Here is a 652-nt window from a genome sequence, read left to right as displayed (position 1 = left end):
TCCCACCAGAGCGATGACCGGCCCAAGGTGCAGCAGCAGGTTGGTGGCAGGGCGGTGAGGCAGGAGACCTGTCCCAGAGTGGACTCGTGGTGTCCTTGGCCATCCCAGAGCTGTCCCACGCTCCCCTCCGGCCCATGAGCTCCAGAGCCTGAGTCCCTCTGCCCCACAGGTACTACCTGCAGCCTCAATGGGTCTTCGACTCAGTCAATGCCAAGCTGTGCCTCCCTGTGGCCGACTACTTCCCTGGGGTGCTGCTGCCCCCCCACCTCTCGCCCTTCGTGACGGAGCAGGAGGGAGACTACATCCCTCCTGAGAAGCTGAAGCTGTTGGCCATGCAGAGGGGAGAGGAGCCAGGTGATGCCAGGCTCTGGGATCAGGAGTTGGGGACTTGAGCAGGGCTGGACCTGCTTGGGAGCCAGTGACTGCTCTCCCGTTGGTAATGGTGTTGTGTCTGTAGGTGAAGAGAGTGAGGAGGAGGAAGAAGAGGAGGAAGAGGAGGACAACGATAAAGAGGAGGAGGAAGAGGAAGATGAGTCTGAAAAGGAAGAGGAGTTGAAATTAAAGAAGCTGGAAGAGCAGAAGACTCAGAGCAACAAGGTACAGTGCTGGCACCGCTGCGGCTGGGGTGTTCCTGCAACCGACCCACCGCCGG

At 60.0% G+C, this 652-nt stretch overlaps 1 protein-coding gene across 1 annotated transcript in view; it reads left to right on the top strand.

Moving 5' to 3' along the window:
• Nucleotides 1–652, top strand: part of PES1 (pescadillo ribosomal biogenesis factor 1) — a gene marked incomplete at its 5' end in the record, with an annotated part of 6,325 nt that overhangs the window by 5,054 nt on the left and 619 nt on the right. The window contains 3 exons of the mRNA XM_010009972.1: nt 12–54; nt 170–354; nt 458–597. Coding sequence (XP_010008274.1) covers nt 12–54; nt 170–354; nt 458–597 — 368 coding nt within the window. The remainder of the gene's footprint in view (nt 1–11; nt 55–169; nt 355–457; nt 598–652) is intronic.

This window comes from Nestor notabilis, unplaced genomic scaffold (assembly GCF_000696875.1).
Source record: "Nestor notabilis isolate BGI_N333 unplaced genomic scaffold, ASM69687v1 scaffold16642, whole genome shotgun sequence".
Taxonomy (NCBI): domain Eukaryota; kingdom Metazoa; phylum Chordata; class Aves; order Psittaciformes; family Psittacidae; genus Nestor; species Nestor notabilis.
This window is presented reverse-complemented; position numbering and strand designations above follow the sequence as displayed.